Genomic DNA, 15,952 nt, shown 5'->3' with positions numbered 1-15,952 from the left:
GAGATATTGATGAGGTGATCTCCCTCCCTGTTTTGTTCAGTGTCCAGAAGCCCAGAGCAGAGTCACCTGCCCCCAGCCTGCTATCAATGAAGAGTGATCAGCCACCTGCTTTCAGCCAGGAACCATTACCAGATGACAATAAGGAAGTGGAGAGTTTGGACAGTGAGGATGCATTAAAGATCACACACAACCTTCTGGACAGAAGAAGTAAGACTGTGTTTCATACAATATTACAAAGAACGGGACAAAGGCCCTTCTAAAACACACACACACACACACACACACACACACACACACACACAAACTTATGAGTCCCAACTCTCATTGTTTTCCTACAGGTCAAACTCTTCTGACAGTCCAACAAGACATTAAGGCTAAACTGAAACACAAGTATCAACACATATCTGAAGGAATTGGAAACCAAAGTCTGTTAAAGGACGTCTACACAGAGCTCTACATCACAGAGGGTGGAAGTGGAGGGGTCAATAATGAACATGAGGTGAGACAGATAGAGATGGCATCCAAGAAACAAACCACACAAGAGACACCAATCAAATGCAACGACATCTTCAAGCCTTTACCTGGACAAGACAAACCTATCAGAACTGTGCTGACAAAAGGAATCGCTGGCATTGGAAAAACAGTCTCTGTGCAGAAGGTCATCCTTGACTGGGCAGAGGGAAAAGCAAATCAGGACGTTCATTTCATGTTTCTTCTTCCTTTCCGTGATCTGAACCTGAAAAAGGACCAATACAGTCTGATGCAACTTCTTTCCCACTACTTCTCAGAGCTGAAAGAGATTGACAACATTGAAGATGGGGAAACCAAAACTGTTTTCATTTTTGATGGTCTGGATGAGTGTCGACTTCCTCTAGACTTCAAAAACAATGAGAGGTGCTGTGATGTCACGAAGCCAACCTCAGTGGACGTGCTGCTGACAAACCTCATCAAGGGGAATCTGCTTCCCTCTGCTCTCCTCTGGATAACCTCACGGCCTGCAGCAGCCAATCAGATCCCTCCTGAGTGTGTTGACCAGGTGACAGAGGTACGAGGGTTCAATGATCCCCAGAAGGAGGAGTACTTCAGGAAGAAAATCACAGATCAGAATCTGGCCAATGAAATCATCAAACACATGAAGACATCAAGGAGCCTCCACATCATGTGCCACATGCCAGTCTTCTGTTGGATATCAGCCACTGTCCTTGAGATGATGCTGAAAGAGGCAGAGAAGGATGAAGTCCCCAAAACTCTGACCCAGATGTTCACACACTTCACGCTCATCCAAATCATTGTGATGAACAAGAAGTACAACAAAGCCACAGAGACAAACCCAAAGGAACTGTCTCAGTCAGACAAAGAGATGATCCTGAAACTGGCAAAGCTGGCTTTCCAACAGCTGCAGAAGGGCAACCTGATCTTCTATGAGGAGGACCTGAGAGAGTGTGGCCTTGATGTCACAGAGGCATCAGAGTACTCAGCATTGTGTACAGAGATCTTTAAAGAAGAATCTGGGCTGAACCAAGAGAAGGTCTACAGCTTTGTGCATCTGAGCCTTCAGGAGTTTCTAGCAGCAGTGCATGCTTTAGAATCATGTCTGGACAAGAAGGAAAATGTTTTTTCCACCACTAGTGAGGATGAAGATGAGAAGTCAATCCAGTTGTCTGACTTACACAGGAGAGCAGTGGACCAGGCCTTGAAGAGTGAGAATGGACACCTGGACCTGTTCCTCCGCTTCCTTCTGGGTCTCTCACTGGAGTCCAATCAGAATCTGTTACGAGGCCTTCTGACACAGACAGGAAGTACAACACAGAGCAATGAGGAAACAGTCGAGAGAACAGTCAGGTACCTTTCAGACAAGATCGAAAGGGAATCCTCACCAGAAAGGATCATCAACTTGTTCCACTGTCTGAATGAACTTGGTGCCAACTCTCTAGTTGAAGACATGCAAACCTCCCTGCGATCAGGAACTCTTTCAGAAACAAGACTAAAACCTGACCAATGTTCAGCCCTGGCCTACCTGTTACTGATGTCAGAGGAGGTGCTGGAGGAGTTTGACCTGAAGACATACACCACATCAGAGGAAGGTTATCAGAGGTTAATGCCGGTAGTGAAAACCTGCAAGAGAGCACTGTAAGTTCTGTAATTGAGTTGATGTATACAGTATCATTATTCTGAAGGATTTGTATATCTAACAGATGATCTCCTCTCTCCAGACTGGATCGCTGTGAACTCACATATAAATCCTGTGAGACTCTGGCCTCAGCTCTGCAGACACCAAACTCCCCCCTGAGAGAACTGGACCTCAGCTACAATGACCTGGGAGACAGAGGAGTGGAGCTGCTCTGTGTTGGACTAACCAGTCCACTCTGCAACATACAGACACTAGTGTGAGTTAAATATCTTCAGTATCCACTGTGAGTGTTTATATATTATGTATGTAGTTAGTATGTGTATGTTTTTAACATTATTTGAACGTCTTGGTAAATATGCAGACACATACATAAAATGTGACAAATATATCAAACTAAGGTTAAATATCTTGAGTGAGTTAGTATTTTTTTGACATTGGTTAATCATGTGTCCTTCTGTTATTGTCTTAATGCATCTCATTATTCTTAAAGCTTTGCATATTTAACAGTGTATCACTATATCTCCTCTCTCCAGACTGGCTGACTGTAAACTCACATATGAATCCTGTGAGACTCTGGCTTCAGCTCTGCAGACACCAAACTCCCCCCTGAGAGAACTGGACCTCAGCTACAATGACCTGGGAGACAGAGGAGTGGAGCTGCTCTGTGTTGGACTAACCAGTCCACTCTGCAACATACAGACACTAGTGTGAGTTAAATATCTTCAGTATCCACTGTGAGTGTTTATATATTATGTATGTAGTTAGTATGTGTATGTTTTTAACATTATTTGAACGTCTTGGTAAATATGCAGACACATACATAAAATGTGACAAATATATCAAACTAAGGTTAAATATCTTGAGTGAGTTAGTATTTTTTTGACATTGGTTAATCATGTGTCCTTCTGTTATTGTCTTAATGCATCTCATTATTCTTAAAGCTTTGCATATTTATCAGTGTATCACTATATCTCCTCTCTCCAGACTGGCTGGCTGTAAACTCACATATGAATCCTGTGAGACTCTGGCTTCAGCTCTGCAGACACCAAACTCCCCCCTGAGAGAACTGGACCTCCGCTACAATGACCTGGGAGACAGAGAAGTGGAGCTGCTCTGTGTTGGACTAACCAGTCCACTCTGCAACATACAGACACTAGTGTGAGTTAACTATCTTCAGTATCCACTGTGAGTGTTTATATATTATGTATGTAGTTAGTATGTGTATGTTTTTAACATTATTTGAACACATTTATGCACAACATTTGAGAGAAATAAACTTTTGTGCGTATGGAACACATCTGGGATCTTTTATTTCAGCTCATGAAACGTGGGACCAACACTTTACATGTTGGGTTTATATTTCTGTTCACTATAGTTAGTATGTGTATGTTTTTAACATTATTTTAACATTTTGGGACATATCCAGAAACATACATAACATATATAAAACTAAGGTAAATATATTGAGTGAGTTAGTATGTTTTTAACATTGGTTAATCATGTGTCCTTCTGTTATTGTCTTAATGCATCTCATTATTCTTAAAGCTTTGCATATTTAACAGTGTATCACTATATCTCCTCTCTCCAGACTGTCTGGCTGTAAACTCACATATAAATCCTGTGAGACTCTGGCTTCAGCTCTGCAGACACCAAACTCCCCCCTGAGAGAACTGGACCTCAGCTACAATGACCTGGGAGACAGAGGAGTGGAGCTGCTCTGTGTTGGACTAACCAGTCCACTCTGCAACATACAGACACTCGTGTGAGTTAACTATCTTCATTATGAGTTATTATGTGGATGTTTTAGACATTTGTTAATCATGTGCTCTTCTGCCCTCTAGTCTAGGTCAGTGTGGTCTGACAGAGGGTTGCTGTTCAGATCTGGCCTCAGTCCTGAGTTCACCCAACTCACAACTGAAACAACTGGAGCTGAGAGACAATGACCTGCAGGACTCAGGAGTTACACTGCTGTCTGCTGGACTAGAGGATCCAGACTGTAAACTACACACACTGGGGTATGTACAGCTGTTTCAGTCAGGTCGGTACTGAGCTGAGTTACACTGCCCTCTGCTGGACTGGAGGATCCAGACTGTAAACTACACACACTGGGGTATGTACAGCTGTTTCAGTCAGGTCGGTACTGAGCTGAGTTACACTGCCCTCTGCTGGACTGGAGGATCCAGACTGTAAACTACACACACTGGGGTAAGTACAGCTGTTTCAGTCAGGTCGGTACTGAGCTGAGTTACACTGCCCTCTGCTGGACTGGAGGATCCAGACTGTAAACTACACACACTGGGGTATGTACAGCTGTTTCAGTCAGGTCGGTACTGAGCTTAGTAAAACAAATACTCTGAACATCTGATGTTTCATCACAATGTTTGTGTCATGGACAAATGTATGAGTGTCCTACAAGATGATTGACACCAGTCCACCAACCTAGACAGCTGTTGTGTCTCTCTGTAGGCTGTCTGGCTGTCTGGTCACAGAGGAGGGCTGTGCTGCTCTGTCTTTAGCTCTGAGGTCAAACCCCTGCCACCTGAAAGAGCTGGACCTGAGCTACAATCACCCAGGAGACTCTGCAGGGGGACTGCTTTCAGCTGCTCTGGTGGATCCCACAGATAAACTGATGAAGCTGAAGTAAGTCAGAATAGATGTCCTAATAGTGTGAGCAGTGGTTGTGTCCTATGAAGTGTAGTAGGTTCAGTAACATGAGGACATGATGGTAGAATACAGGGGAAGTTTACCCAGCAGGCTTAGCACTCCAACACAGCATACATCATCACCACATGAATACTCTTCTTCTGCATCTCTGATATCCTGTTGGAATTGTACTCTGTTCTGTATGCAGTAGGTAGGATAGAATACCCGTATGTCTCTAGTAATGAATTGTACTCTGTTCTGAATGCAGTAGGTAGGATAGAATACCTGTATGTCTCTAGTAATGAATTGTACTCTGTTCTGTATGCAGTAGGTAGGATAGAATACCTGTATGTCTCTAGTAATGAATTGTACTCTGTTCTGAATGCAGTAGGTAGGATAGAATACCTGTATGTCTCTAGTAATGAACTTGGATAGTGCACCAGAACACAACAATATGGTTTAAATGTTGACTGCTTTATTAGGTCTCTGTCAGTCAATAACCTGTTTCTCCTACAGTGTGGATCATGGTGGAGAGTTCAGGCTGAAACCAGGGCTGAGGAAATGTAAGTCTCTTCAATCCTAATTAACTGCATATTCAGAACTACAGTAACATAGTAACTAATCAATACTTGTTCTCTACCTACAAAACAACATTTTATATGAAGATGTGGTTTGATTAAACTCTCCTTTTGTCTACAGATGCCTGTCATCTCACCCTGGACCCAAATACAGCAAACCCAAACCTGATACTGTCTGAGGGGAACAGGAAGGTGACACGGGTGGAGGAGGAGCAGCATTATGAAGACCATCCAGACAGATTTGACCGTCATCCCCAAGTTCTCTGCAGAGAAGGCTTATCTGGATCTCGTTATTACTGGGAGGTGGAGAGGGATGGTGACATGGCTCACATTGGTGTGGCGTACAAAGGAATGAAGAGGAAGGGAGAGATGGAGGAGGACAGTAGTTGTATTGGACTCAATAGGAAGTCCTGGGGTTTATTCTGCTATGACAGTAAATATGAATTTTCCCATGCTGGAGTCAGCAGATTCTTCCCTGGTCCTGTTTCTAACAGAGTTGGAGTGTATCTGGACTGGCCAGCTGGTACTTTGTCCTTCTATAGTGTGTCCTCCTCTGGTACCCTGACACACCTTTACACAGAACACACCACATTCACTGAACCCCTCTATCCTGGGTTTGGGTTTGGGTTTTCCTCCTCCTCAGTGACCCTGTGTCAGATAGATGACCAACACATTCAAAGGTGAGTCATAGCAATGTTTCATCATGTGTTTTCCTCTGGAATCATTCCTACAATTAGATTAGTAGTAGTGGTGTGTTTTAATGTGTTCTGTTGGACCTACAGACAGTTAGATTAGTAGTAGTGGTGTGTTTTAATGTGTTCTGTTGGACCTACAGACAGTTAGATTAGTAGTAGTGGTGTGTTTTAATGTGTTCTGTTGGACCTACAGACAGTTAGATTAGTAGTAGTGGTGTGTTTTAATGTGTTCTGTTGGACCTACAGACAGTTAGATTAGTAGTGGTGTGTTTTAATGTGTTCTGTTGGACCTACAGACAGTTAGATTAGTAGTGGTGTGTTTTAATGTGTTCTGTTGGACCTACAGACAGTTAGATTAGTAGTGGTGTGTTTTTTAATGTGTTCTGTTGGACCTACAGACAGTTAGATTAGTAGTAGTGGTGTGTTTTAATGTGTTCTGTTGGACCTACAGACAGTTAGATTAGTAGTAGTGGTGTGTTTTAATGTGTTCTGTTGGACCTACAGACAGTTAGATTAGTGGTGGTGGTGTGTTTTTAATGTGTTCTGTTGGACCTACAGACAGTTAGATTAGTGGTGGTGGTGTGTTTTTAATGTGTTCTGTTGGACCTACAGACAGTTAGATTAGTAGTAGTGGTGTGTTTTAATGTGTTCTGTTGGACCTACAGACAGTTAGATTAGTGGTGGTGGTGTGTTTTTAATGTGTTCTGTTGGACCTACAGACAGTTAGATTAGTAGTAGTGGTGTGTTTTAATGTGTTCTGTTGGACCTACAGACAGTTAGATTAGTGGTGGTGGTGTGTTTTAATGTGTTCTGTTGGACCTACAGACAGTTAGATTAGTAGTAGTGGTGTGTTTTAATGTGTTCTGTTGGACCTACAGACAGTTAGATTAGTAGTGGTGGTGTGTTTTAATGTGTTCTGTTGGACCTACAGACAGTTAGATTAGTAGTAGTGGTGTGTTTTAATGTGTTCTGTTGGACCTACAGACAGTTAGATTAGTAGTATTGGTGTGTTTTAATGTGTTCTGTTGGATGTACAGATGTTTCCTCTCCTATGTCTCACTGTAGTGTCAGTTTCACTCTAACCACAAGAGGGCATCAGAACCTGTTAAAATGATACCTGTTGACTTCACGTCTCTAGGGGCTTTCATCAAGATAAGCAATGTCACCTGTGATGTCCCCATCAGTATTGACTTCATGGAAGTTGACATAGTGTTATGTCACATTTGGCAATGCACCCTACATAGGGAGCTGTTCTGTCACCCTTTATACACCCTTTGTATTGCTTATGAAGACTGTATGTATGCTATATAAAGCCTTTATAAGTTGTATTTAGTTTAATCACAGTCTATCCTTCTGCTTTCCCAACACCAGAGACCATGGTGGAGAGTGTTGTATCAAGCCTGGACCTGAGAACACCAGAGACCAGATATGTGAGTGTTAACTGATAATTGTTTTAAAATCAAAATACGATTAAAGCGTTCTTGAGTCCCAGGCAAGGAACACAATCATGATCTATTTGGTCAAAACAAACTTAAAGGTAGAGTCAGCAATATGATGTAGATGCACAAAGTAAACATCATAGTGGGTAAACTTCTACAACAACTAAGGGCGTTGGAGCGCGATGCTAAACTTCTCTGTTTTGGTCCCGTGGCTACCACGCTGTAAGAGTGAAGAGAACCCGTGCACATGGGCAAATACTGTGTGAGAGAGAAGTCAGGCATCTTGCTCATCACAATATCTGCGGTGCTGCTCGTACAACATCATTTAGCTGACTCTACCTTTAAGCTCTCATCCTGGGATCTACCAGAAATCAGGCCCCCAACATCTACAAAACATGGACCAGAACCATGTTGTTTCCTGCTTCCACAAACATTCATTAATATAACACTAATGTCAGATTATGGTATGATAATGAGTGTACATTCTGAGACTGTTGCTCACTTACATTCATTTTTATTACAAGTCTGTTTAATATTTATTAATTCATTATTACATGATATTGTCCGTTTTAAATAACAACTACTTTTGACTTCAGGGATTCCTCAGAGCTGTAAGACTTGTGACCATGTTGAGGTAAGTCATAATGTCAATTCTCACTTTTACATACCTTCAGGAGTCAGGCACAGTCTGAAAGCCAGGTGTGTACTGACCAACCATTCATACTGGGATATAGACAGTCCTGTGTTCTGCTTTAGTAATATAAACACAGTCTGAAAGCCAGGTGTGTACTGACCAACCATTCATACTGGGATATAGACAGTCCTGTGTTCTGCTTTAGTAATATATACACAGTCTGAAAGCCAGGTGTGTACTGACCAACCATTCATACTGGGATATAGACAGTCCTGTGTTCTGCTTTAGTAATATAAACACAGTCTGAAAGCCAGGTGTGTACTGACCAACCATTCATACTGGGATATAGACAGTCCTGTGTTCTGCTTTAGTAATATATACACAGTCTGAAAGCCAGGTGTGTACTGACCAACCATTCATACTGGGATATAGACAGTCCTGTGTTCTGCTTTAGTAATATAAACACAGTCTGAAAGCCAGGTGTGTACTGACCAACCATTCATACTGGGATATAGACAGTCCTGTGTTCTGCTTTAGTAATATAAACACAGTCTGAAAGCCAGGTGTGTACTGACCAACCATTCATACTGGGATATAGACAGTCCTGTGTTCTGCTTGTAGGAATGCAGGATTTTAACTTCTGTCATATTTTGTCATTAGACAGTTTAATTGGATCAATCACCAGCATTCCATGTAACATTGAATAAATACATTAGATAAATTACTTTGTTCATTTAATGGGCCAGTTTCCCGGACAAAGATTAAGCCTAGTCTTGGACCTTAAATAACTTTCTATTGATACTTCCATTGATCATGCTTTAAGTCCAGCACTAGACTCAATCTGTGTCCAGGAAACTGGCCCCATATGTATAACTGACATGCTTGTCCTTGTTCAGGACTCCACACACTGGCTTCAGATTCAACCCTTGACTTCCACTGTCCAGGGAGTGACAATGTTCAGGTAAAATAACTACTTTTAACATTTCATTCCACTTGCAAGTGTATTTCCCCATTACCTTTGGGAATAGGCTTCTAATCCAACCTCTCCATTTGACGATTGACCCTCTCTACCATATCTTGTTGTTGCCCTCAGGCACAGGACACCCAAAGGGCGTTATGAGTGCACAGTGTCTGGGCTCCGCTGGGTGTGTGAGAGAGATGTCATTCTGAAGTATCACTTCAGGAACTGGTATCCCTACAGTCACCTTCTGATAGACATGCAGTACGGACAAGGTGGTCCATTGCTGGACTTCACTATGGAGTTAGGTGAACTGGAGGAAGTTCATCTGCCACACTTTGTCTGTTTAGGTAAAACCACATTCACATAGTATTAAGAAATACATTTCCATGTAACTGAGTTTCACTTCCTGAATTAATGAATGAACTATTCTGGGAGTTTATTTACTGTGATCTGATACTGCATATTCTTTGTGATTTAGTTGGATGAATAATACAATATTTGTCTTTCTGTCTCCTTTTTATTGTGTTGTTCAGGGACCAACCCTTCCCTGAGGAATGAGATGAAGATTCTTCATGTAGAGGAACATGGAGTGTCTGTTGAGGAAGTGCATGAGGTCACCAGATTCCATGCTAAGATTCTCCATCCCAAGTTCTCAGCTATCGCTGTTATACTGAGCTATATCTTTTTTTGGAACGTAGATGTCCACTGTGACGTGGTCCTCTATATGGCAGTAAAAAAGGCAACAGTAATTTCACGGCTGTACATGCTCCTCAGAAACTCCAGTCAGAAAGAGGTGAGGCACCATCATTGAAGTGACAACAGTATGTTGAAACTTACTAAAGGAAAGCTGATAGTTGGTTGAAAATCTATAGATTACAAAGACAACATGCAGCTCTGTGAGAAATCTATTTCTGTCTCATTCATTTGAAGAGCCAGTAGACGGCACTCTTCTCTCTGTTCGAAGGAGAACCCAATGCCCCGGGGCAGTGAAGGGGACATTGCCCCGTGTAAGGTGCTGTCTTTCGCATGGGACGTTAAACATGTTTCCTGACTCTCTGTGGTCACTAAAGATCCCATGGAACTTATTGTAAGAGTAGGGGTGTTAACCCCGGTGTCCTGGCTAAATTCACTATCTGGCCCTCATACCATCATGGCCACCTAATCATCCCCAGCTTCCAATTGGCTCATTCATCCCCTTTCCCCTGTAACACTTCCCGAGATCGTTGCTGTAAAAGAGACTCTCTTCTCAGTCAATTCCCTGGTAAAATAAATAAAAAATAGTGTACACATTTTTGGGGGTTGATAAAAAGGGATTGCTCAGTGAGCTGCATGTTGTGTGAATTATTAGACTACATTGTTCAGACTGACTACTACACTGCTCATTTTGTAGGCTGTTCGGGACCGGGAGAAGAATCAGGTGTCCCAAGGATATTCAGAATTTCTGCTGTCAAGTCCAAAGGGGTCCTTAAAGCTGAACAGTTGGTTTGCAGTCAAGAATCCCCATTCCTCCTCCATCTATCCAGAGGTGTAGTTTTAGCAGGCTGAGGACATGAATCTGTCATATTATATATTCATAACTGGAATATCATTCTATTTCTTTCTCTCTCTCTCTCTCTCTGTCTGTTGTCTCAATCGTTGCACCATATGACCTTCTACAGAAGATTCAGCTGTTACCTGCAGACACCACACCAAGCTGTTGTAAGATGGTTATGAGAAACACAGGGGTTGACATTGAGATGGAGTTAATCGGGGATGATGAGAGGACAGTATGGAAATCAGTGGTATCAAAAGGTAAGAAATACTATACATGAACAGTATGTCAATCATAAATGTCCTTTTCTTCCAGATGCTATTAAAATGTTTTTATGATGTTTTCTCTTGTTTGTCTTTTAGATGAATACAGCAAAGACTCTCATCCAATAGGTACGTTTGTTTTTGTGGACGAGGTTTATAAAACGGGTTATAGAGCGAACGTCTCTTCAAGTTGTGATGAAGGACACTGATGAAGACCTTCATGAGTCATGTTCAGTGGGGTGATGAAGGTCTTCATGAGTCATGTTCAGTGGGGTGATGAAGACCTTCATGAGTCATGTTCAGTGGGGTGATGAAGACCTTCATGAGTCATGTTCAGTGGGGTGATGAAGGTCTTCATGAGTCATGTTCAGTGGTGTGATGAAGACCTTCATGAGTCATGTTCAGTGGGGTGATGAAGACCTTCATGAGTCATGTTCAGTGGGGTGATGAAGGTCTTCATGAGTCATGTTCAGTGGGGTGATGAAGGTCTTCATGAGTCATGTTCAGTGGGGTGATGAAGACCTTCATGAGTCATGTTCAGTGGGGTGATGAAGGTCTTCATGAGTCATGTTCAGTGGGGTGATGAAGGTCTTCATGAGTCATGTTCAGTGGGGTGATGAAGACCTTCATGAGTCATGTTCAGTGGGGTGATGAAGGTCTTCATGAGTCATGTTCAGTGGGTTGATGAAGACCTTCATGAGTCATGTTCAGTGGGGTGATGAAGGTCTTCATGAGTCATGTTCAGTGGGGTGATGAAGACCTTCATGAGTCATGTTCAGTGGGGTGATGAAGGTCTTCATGAGTCATGTTCAGTGGTGTGATGAAGGTCTTCATGAGTCATGTTCAGTGGGGTGATGAAGGTCTTCATGAGTCATGTTCAGTGGGGTGATGAAGGTCTTCATGAGTCATGTTCAGTGGGGTGATGAAGGTCTTCATGAGTCATGTTCAGTGGGGTGATGAAGACCTTCATGAGTCATGTTCAGTGGGGTGATGAAGGTCTTCATGAATCATGTTCAGTGGGGTGATGAAGGTCTTCATGAGTCATGTTCAGTGGGGTGATGAAGGTCTTCATGAGTCATGTTCAGTGGGGTGATGAAGACCTTCATGAGTCATGTTCAGTGGGGTGATGAAGGTCTTCATGAGTCATGTTCAGTGGGGTGATGAAGGTCTTCATGAGTCATGTTCAGTGGGGTGATGAAGGTCTTCATGAGTCATGTTCAGTGGGGTGATGAAGGTCTTCATGAGTCATGTTCAGTGGTGTGATGAAGGTCTTCATGAGTCATGTTCAGTGGGGTGATGAAGACCTTCATGAGTCATGTTCAGTGGGGTGATGAAGACCTTCATGAGTCATGTTCAGTGGGGTGATGAAGACCTTCATGAGTCATGTTCAGTGGGGTGATGAAGGTCTTCATGAGTCATGTTCAGTGGGGTGATGAAGACCTTCATGAGTCATGTTCAGTGGGGTGATGAAGACCTTCATGAGTCATGTTCAGTGGGGTGATGAAGGTCTTCATGAGTCATGTTCAGTGGGGTGATGAAGACCTTCATGAGTCATGTTCAGTGGTGTGATGAAGGTCTTCATGAGTCATGTTCAGTGGGGTGATGAAGGTCTTCGTGAGTCATGTTCAGTGGGGTGATGAAGGTCTTCATGAGTCATGTTCAGTGGGGTGATGAAGGTCTTCATGAGTCATGTTCAGTGGGGTGATGAAGGTCTTCATGAGTCATGTTCAGTGGGGTGATGAAGGTCTTCATGAGTCATGTTCAGTGGGGTGATGAAGGTCTTCATGAGTCATGTTCAGTGGGGTGATGAAGGTCTTCATGAGTCATGTTCAGTGGGGTGATGAAGGTCTTCATGAGTCATGTTCAGTGGGGTGATGAAGGTCTTCATGAGTCATGTTCAGTGGGGTGATGAAGGTCTTCATGAGTCATGTTCAGTGGGGTGATGAAGACCTTCATGAGTCATGTTCAGTGGGGTGATGAAGGTCTTCATGAGTCATGTTCAGTGGGGTGATGAAGGTCTTCATGAGTCATGTTCAGTGGGGTGATGAAGACCTTCATGAGTCATGTTCAGTGGGGTGATGAAGGTCTTCATGAGTCATGTTCAGTGGGGTGATGAAGGTCTTCATGAGTCATGTTCAGTGGGGTGATGAAGACCTTCATGAGTCATGTTCAGTGGGGTGATGAAGGTCTTCATGAGTCATGTTCAGTGGTGTGTAATGCTACAGAACATTCAGACAGAAACCCAGTGCCTTGCAAAAGTATCTGCATCACATTTTATTGTGTTACAAAGCGGGATTAAAGGGGATTTTAATGTCATTTTATGTCAACAATCTACACAAAATACTCTAATGTCAAAGTGGAAGAATATATATATATATATATATATATATATATATATATATATATATATATATATATATATATATATATATATATATATATATATATATATATATATATATATATATATATATTTTGATTGATAGAAATGAAATAGCTCCCTGAGTCAATACATGTTAGAAACACCTTGGCAGCCATTACAGCTGGGAGTCTTCTTGGGTAAGTCTCGAAGAGCTTTACACACCTGGATTGTACAATATTAGCCCATTATTCTTTTCATAATTCTTCAAGCTCTGTCAAGATGTTGGGGATCGTGGCTAGACTGCAGTTTTCAAGTCTTGCCATAGATTTTCAAGCAGATTTAAGTCAAAACTGTAACTTGGCCACTCCGGAACATTCACTGTCTTCTTGGTAAGAAACTCCAGTGTAGATGTGGCCTTGTGTTGTAGGTTATTGTCCTGCTGAAAGGTGAATTCCTCTCCCAGTGTCTGGTGGAAAGCAGACTGAAGCAAGTTTTCCTCTAGGATTTTGTCTGTGCTTAGCTCCATCCCATTTCTTTTTATCCTGAAAAACTCCTCAGTATTTGCTGATGTCAAGCATACCCATAACATGATGCAGCCACCACCGTGCTTGAAAATAAGGAGGCAGTTACTCAGTGATGTGTTGTGTTGGATTTGCCCCAAACATGAGGCTTTGCATTTAGGCCAAAAAGTGTATTCCTTTGCCGTTTCCTTTTGCAGTATTACTTTAGTACCTTGTTGCATATAAGATGCATGTTTTGGAATATTTTTATTCTGTATATTTGTGTTATTTTAAGTCATTATTGTGGAGTCACTACAATGTTGTTGATCCATCCTCAGTTTTCTCCCGTCACAGACATTGAACTCTGTAGCTGTTTTAAAATCACCAATGGCCTCATGGTGACATCACTAAGCAGTTTCCTTCCTGTCCTGCAGCTCAGTTCAGAAGGACGACTGCATCTTTGATGTGTCTGGGTGGTTTAATACATCACCCACAGGATAATTATTAACTTGACCATGCTTAAAGAGATATTCAATGTCTGATGTGTTATTGTTACCCATCTACCAATCACTGCCCTTCTTTTATGAGGCTTTCTAAAAGATCCCTGGTCTTTGTATATAGTTGAATCTGTGCTTGAAATGCGATACTTGACTGAGGGACCTTCCAGATGTTGAATGTATGGGGGACAGGCCCACTTTGACAATAGAGGATTCTGAGTAGATTGTTGATAAAAACATTAATAAGGGCATCTATTTTCAATGACTTCTCAATAAACCTAACAGGAAAAATTATTATTTAAATTTTCTATTTTAAATTGACTGACTTTAATTGGAATTGACCACAACCCTGGAGTCGGCTCTATACAATAAATGACTATCAGGTGAATGATAACTGGAGAGACTGGAAGATGTAGAAAGAGCTGCTGTTAACCCTAAAGCCATATTAATTTAATTGACCCCCCCCCCCCCCCCCCTTCAGCATTAACAGTCCCTGACATTCCTGCTGAGGAGTTTCTGAAGAAACACTGGGCTAAACTAATTCAGCGAACCAAAAACTCAATGCCAATAGCAGATGATCTGTGGTCAAAGAACATGATTGGTGAAGAAGAGCACTCCAGAATAACAGCTGAAACAACTGAACAGGACCGAATGAGAAAACTACTGAAAGCAGTCATCCCCAAAGGACCAGAAGTGACGGGAGCTTGTCTCAAAGCTCTCGTTGAACATGAAAACCATCTTGTTAAGGACTTGAGTGAATCTAGGTAAGACAGTTTTCATTGCTCCCTCCCTTGAATATGTGTAATGATTAAATATAGGTCAAATAAAAACACAGCTACCCAGATCAAAGAGGAACTGTTTTTCCAGAATGGAAGCATGTTTTTGTGTTTCTGTCTGTAATAAATGACTGTTATCTTATTGTAGTTACATCATAGGACCATCATCACATCATTATCTCAGGTGGAACTCCTCCTTCTCCTCCATACTTTCTGATCTCTCTCTTCCCTTCTCCTCCATACTTTCTGATCTCTCTCTCCCCTTCTCCTCTCTACTTTCTGATCTCTCTCTTCCCTTCTCCTCCATACTTTCTGATCTCTCTCTTCCCTTCTCCTCCATACTTTCTGATCTCTCTCTCCCCTTCTCCTCCCTACTTTCTGATCTCTCTCTCCCCTTCTCCTCCCTACTTTCTGATCTCTCTCTTCCCTTCTCCTCCATACTTTCTGATCTCTCTCTTCCCTTCTCCTCCATCCTCTTTCTTATAGAACCTAATCTGAAGACGCTGAGGCCTGTCTCCTAGTCTGTGGACTAAGACACTTCTTCACCTAATCTGAAGACGCTGAGGCCTGTCTCCTAGTCTGTGGACTAAGACACTTCTTCACCTAATCTGAAGACGCTGAGGCCTGTCTCCTAGTCTGTGGACTAAGACACTTCATCACCTAATCTGAAGACGCTGAGGCCTGTCTCCTAGTCTGTGGACTAAGACACTTCTTCACCTAATCTGAAGCCGCTGAGGCCTGTCTCCTAGTCTGTGGACTAAGACACTTCTTCACCTAATTTGAAGACGCTGAGGCCTGTCTCCTAGTCTGTGGACTAAAACACTTCTTCACCTAATCTGAAGCCGCTGAGGCCTGTCTCCTAGTCTGTGGACTAAGACACTTCTTCACCTCGTCAAGCCAGTGCTACGGCATGAAGCTGGCTAGTCAAAGACACTTCTTCAC

General features: G+C 42.4%; 2 protein-coding genes across 2 annotated transcripts; both read left to right on the top strand.

The window, feature by feature from the left end:
* Positions 1-44: 44 nt before the first annotated feature.
* Positions 45-6,036, top strand: LOC311117418 (protein NLRC3-like; the record flags this gene model as incomplete). The annotated part of the gene is made up of 7 exons (XM_084192357.1): positions 45-207; positions 339-2,130; positions 3,720-3,893; positions 3,973-4,146; positions 4,598-4,771; positions 5,291-5,337; positions 5,474-6,036. Exons 1-7 carry the CDS (start codon positions 87-89, stop codon positions 6,034-6,036), a joined length of 3,045 nt encoding a protein of 1,014 aa, XP_084048483.1. The 5' UTR covers positions 45-86.
* A 3,577-nt stretch (positions 6,037-9,613) lies between these two features.
* Positions 9,614-15,643, top strand: LOC311117409 (NACHT, LRR and PYD domains-containing protein 1 homolog). The gene is made up of 6 exons (XM_084192352.1): positions 9,614-9,874; positions 10,472-10,606; positions 10,740-10,872; positions 10,975-11,004; positions 14,716-14,998; positions 15,497-15,643. Exons 1-6 carry the CDS (start codon positions 9,641-9,643, stop codon positions 15,501-15,503), a joined length of 822 nt encoding a protein of 273 aa, XP_084048478.1. The 5' UTR covers positions 9,614-9,640; the 3' UTR covers positions 15,504-15,643.
* Positions 15,644-15,952: the final 309 nt, after the last annotated feature.

The sequence above is a fragment of the Coregonus lavaretus genome (assembly GCF_964263955.1).
Source record: "Coregonus lavaretus genome assembly, contig: HAP1_SCAFFOLD_541, whole genome shotgun sequence".
Lineage (NCBI taxonomy): Eukaryota > Metazoa > Chordata > Actinopteri > Salmoniformes > Salmonidae > Coregonus > Coregonus lavaretus.
Note: the sequence above shows the minus strand (reverse complement) of the source record. Positions and strands in the feature narration are given on the sequence as shown.